Below are 4,864 nucleotides of genomic sequence, written 5' to 3'. Positions count from 1 at the left end.
TATATCCTGCACGGATGCCATACATCTTTTCGAGAAAAGAGGGGAAAACTTTGACGAACTCCCATGTTTGAGGACATCTCAAAAAATTAGGAAAATTTTCACATTTTTTGAGGAAATTTCCTCAAAATTTGGGGAGTTTTCCTGGACATTTACTCCTGGGCGCCAATTATAAGTCCTTTTCTGGACTTTTCTCTCAAAGAACAATTAAATTCAACAACAAAAAAGAACATAATGTTTTCTTTTGTTTAAGATTAATGAAGCGATCGCCATTGAAGAAGGGCATATAACTCACAGACATTTACGTGGCACCGTAGGGAATTTCGAGCTTCTATGGAAACGAGACGAAGACTTTGCGAAATTGAATCCATTTCCAAAGGGAGACATTAATGTTGGACTAACTTGCAGTATGTCTGAAAGAAAGGAAGTCAGACGAGTTGGTAAGTAACACTTGTTACGTTTTAAACATTTTGTCGAGATACTGTAAATTACCTCACGGACGACCCACTAAATTACGAACAGCCTTGGTTCGAATTCGAACAAATTTTGAAAAAAAAAATTCGAACTGAACTGAACACGAACACCTCTGTAATTTCTCGAACGAACCGAACCAAACATCTTTGTGTTCATATCCGAACAAACAGTGCTCGAACAGTCTTCCTAAAAGTTCTCTTTTCATAATTATTTTTAATCAGTCATTGCGCACGATGACAAATCACTTGATCATCGTCACTTTACTTGCTCTTTTAGACAAGTTTTTGAGCAACGCCTTGAACATTATTGATTGACAACGAACACTCAATACGTTATTTTTCAGTTATCAGTTACCGTGCTCGAACACCTCATGTTCGGTCTCGAACGAAAAATTTTTATGTTCGGTTCGTTCCAGTTCGTTCGGATCCGAACATATTCGCACCTCTAGACCCACTTGAGCCTAGGGCATCACATAATAATATGCATTTAGTGCACATTACGCGCATTTAATAAGGCACCAATGTGTCACCTTTTATGTGCATTTCCATGCGCATTAAAGCGCATTTAATGCTTTGACGCTTCTGGGGTATGCATATCAAAATTCGCGGAAAAAGGCCCTACAACTGCAACTTGTGACACTTGGTTGGTATACCATTCCTGCACAATTATTAAGACCAGTGTATATTAACCAACTGTGCGAACTTTTCCAAAACGTTTAAATGTGTTACCGGCTTTACCAGGTGGCTGATTACCTTGCGCACTTCTGCAGTTACACTCCAAGTGCAGGAGTTAGTTAATTCGATCCAGATAGGGCGAGGCTGTCAATCCAATTTTATGACTCCTAGGGGAGCGATATTAATTTCATCGCTTGTTTGAAGTCGGTTTCGCGACATTTTTGGTTACGAAAAAGTCTAATTTTGAGTCATTTTCGCAAACATCGCTCGTTTAAAGTCGTTTTTGCGACATTTTCGGTTACGAAGGAGACTCATATTGAGTCATTTAGCAAACATCGCTCTAACAGAGCTATGAAGCCGCAGGTCGCTCTATGCGATTCGGGCAAGAAAACTCACTGTACGTTTTACATCATATACTGCACCGTACCTGACCACGGCGCTGAAGTGCGCGGGGTTAATCAGCCACCTAGTATGCTTAAACATCACGAAGTGTGCTCAGTAGGGAAAAGCATCCTTAAATGTTCAAAATAGCACACTTTTTTAACCAGAGCAAGTGCCGAAGGAAATCGTTTTTCTCACGAAGACCTCATTGTGACCTCGTAAGTCATAACGAGGTCACAACGAGGTCTTCGTGAAAACCACGGTTTCTTTGGCTTCTTGGGTTCGTGAACAAACGAGTGAAAATTCTGTTTTGGTTTCACAGGGTATATGTTGCAAGTGTATTACAAGGCAGTTGCGAATAGAATTGCTGACACGGTGGCAAAAGCGACAATGACTTACATGGTGCATGGACTTCATAAGGATATGCAGCCGCAACTTGCATCTCAACTGGGAGGCAGAGTGAAAGAACTATTGAGAGAGGACGAAACTACTGCCGTGAAGAGAAGCCAGAAGGAGAAGGAATTAATAGTAAGTTAAGGACTTTTTCTTACTGCTATGTACTGTCTTTGTTAAGTGTTAAAACGTATAAAACAAAACAAAACAAAAACCTTTTCTCAGGCTATACAAAACTCACTGCAAGAACTGGATGCATTGAACTTGGAAGTGTCAAAGAAGATCGACTCGTATTAGTGGTAGATACGCACACAGTTAATCGAAGATAAAAGAGATTGTTCTTGTTTTCGTAAGTCGAATAAACTGCATATAAAACGTATGCCAATAAACTCTAATCAACAAAATAAAACTTAAACAAAATTGTCTTTGTAAATATTGGCGCAATTATAACGATTGAGATTATGCCTCGGTCTTACACTGATAAACCAAGTGTTTGCAACTGCTCATCACTTGTAAGTGTGCTACTGTAAGTTGAGTATACTTGCAACTGTTTAACTCAGTAGTAGTACACTTGTTCAACTCGGTAGTTGTGCTCTTGTAGGTATGTGCAACTCATCTGTTGAACATGTTCACTTGCACTTCTCACACAGTAAGCGTCTAATCTAAGATTCCCAGCCAGAAATGTGAACTCGAAACGACGTCGAAACGACGTCGAAACGACGTCGAAACGACGTCGAAACGACGTCGAAGTCGACAATTCGTCGATTTAAGTGACAAAATCCCATCGAATCGACGTCGATTTTGGGTCGATCGATGAAATCGACCAAATTTCGACGATGCATTTGTGGCTGGGATTGTGGTGTGCGCTAGTAGTCCGCGCCTGCTGCGGGACACGGCGGCACGTTGGGCTGCCTACCCACCCGCAGCAAGGGGCAGCAGGGTGACGCTCTCATATCGCTACACTGGTAAAACTAGTTTGCGATAAAATGTAAAATGTCGTGGTATGGAACAGTATCAAGGAATGTGGACGAAATTTGTCGAGGCCTCGATGCTTTGATATCTATATCGGGGGCATATCGACGCCTAATTGATATTTCATCGATATCGGAGTATCGAGGTATTGCACAGCTCGGCAATGCACAAAACGCTCTGCCGAACTAAATACAATTTGAAAAGTTGCGCTGTAGAGAATTCGGAATACAAATAAATGGGAAAGTGGGGATTAAAGAGGGATTTTGTATCAATTTTTTCATGAAATATCAATGAAACTAGCTTCACGTCACTGCTGTGGAAATGTATTGATATTAATTTACAGTGTGTAATTTTAATTTAGACAACAAATGGGGGCTGAATAGCAGATGGTGTCGAAAAGTTCGTACGCAGGTGGTGCTTGGAGTTGACGCGAACTGGTGCGGCGAAGCGGGCAGCCGGGAAGGCCCTCAAACTGTTCTTTTCTGAAAAATGCCATCAACAACCGGTATGTTAACTTCAGACTTCAGAACATGTGGAAGTTAATCCAGCTCACCCAGTAAGCCTCAGCGAGAAATCAGAACTAGATTCTACATCGAAGTTATGACGTCAAAAAAATAGTAAGTACGTCGATTTTCGCAAAGTCTGTGTGTGTTGAATGTGTACCTGGACCAAAGCGCGCGCGCGCGCACACACACACGCACACACATGCGCGCGCGCACGCACACACACTGCCGTTAGTTGCATTCGATTTCTCTTTTTAAATTGAACACTTTTGCTCACGTTGTCTGCTGTAGCTGAAGGTGCCGTAGGGGTGCAAGGCCTTCAGCTCCAGAGAATAGCCTTTCCACGGCAGCATGGGCACCTGCGCCACCGTGTCGGGCCTGAGCCACACCTGCAGGAGGCCGGCGGGGTGGAACGCCACCGTGAAGTCGTACTCCCCTTCCTCCCACACCTCTTCTCGAGGCAAGTCCTTCACAGACAGAAACAACGACGCGTGACTTAGACACTGTGCAAAACCCAGTGTAGAACAAGATCACAGTAACTGCAAAACTGAAGAGTTCTACACTTCAAACTGCAATTTTCTGACCATGAACGGAAATTTAATTTCTGCGGATGCCATCTTCCTCGCCCTTAAATTCTCTTTAAAACGAGCCCACATGTCATAGGGTTGTGATTTACCTTGGAACACGTATGCCTACTTTAAATGATTTCCATAAATTCATTTCTTATCGCATACCTGTTTTAATGTAAATCGCAACCAGCTCTGTGCTCCGTAGAATGTTTCAGATTGACTGAGTAAGGTGCACCGTACCTGGTACCGTATCCGGCTCTTATTTTTAACACTGCGAAACCCAACAAACACGAAGTTTGATGTAGCAACAAGTTTAGCAGACTACTTTTAAACACGTGCACAATAGGGGAGGGGGCAAATATTATGGGGCCCCAAAAGGATCAGGACGGTCATTTGAGTCCAAGAACACCCCATGATATATTTCTACCCCAGGGTACAAATATCATGGAGTCTACTTGGACTCCAATGACCTTTCTGATCCTGTGGAGACCCCATAATATCTGGACCTCACCCCCTCCCTCCACACTGTCGTGGTTTCTGAACGGCGCCCTACCGAGGGGTCCCCCACTCGTCAACTCGTTGTACACCAGGAAAAATACTCGCAAGATACTCGCGGCAACTCGCGACAACTCGCGAAAAAATCGCGAAAACTCGCGAAAAAATCGACAAATACTCGCGGATACTCGCCATTACTCACATAAACTCGCGGATACTCGCTAATACTCTCGAATACTCGCGGATACCCACGCAACTCGTTGTACACCCACTTGGAGAGTGGAGGACCCCGCCTTACTTGGTACGTGACGGATGTTCTAGACGTGAGTTGGCATCACTGCCGTCGTCTGCATTGTCTACGTAAAGCTTACGCTACCTGCCGTAGGATAGCGCCACCAGCGCCTAT

At 43.5% G+C, this 4,864-nt stretch overlaps 2 protein-coding genes across 2 annotated transcripts in view; both read left to right on the top strand.

Annotated features, from left to right (window-relative positions):
• Positions 1-2,298, top strand: part of LOC113213762 (dynamin-1-like protein) — a 28,680-nt gene extending 26,382 nt beyond the window's left edge. The window contains exons 9-11 of the mRNA XM_026432924.2: positions 251-437; positions 1,849-2,054; positions 2,145-2,298. Of these exons, the coding sequence (XP_026288709.1) occupies positions 251-437; positions 1,849-2,054; positions 2,145-2,216 (465 nt within the window). The 3' untranslated portion in view covers positions 2,217-2,298. The remainder of the gene's footprint in view (positions 1-250; positions 438-1,848; positions 2,055-2,144) is intronic.
• LOC113213726 (collagen alpha-1(I) chain-like) overlaps positions 1-4,864 on the top strand; it is a 40,047-nt gene that overhangs the window by 7,393 nt on the left and 27,790 nt on the right. The gene's annotated exons all lie outside the window — the stretch shown is intronic.

The sequence above is a fragment of the Frankliniella occidentalis genome, unplaced genomic scaffold (genome assembly GCF_000697945.3).
Source record: "Frankliniella occidentalis isolate FOCC.00 unplaced genomic scaffold, Focc_3.1 Scaffold25, whole genome shotgun sequence".
Classification (NCBI taxonomy): Eukaryota; Metazoa; Arthropoda; class Insecta; order Thysanoptera; family Thripidae; genus Frankliniella; species Frankliniella occidentalis.
This window is presented reverse-complemented; position numbering and strand designations above follow the sequence as displayed.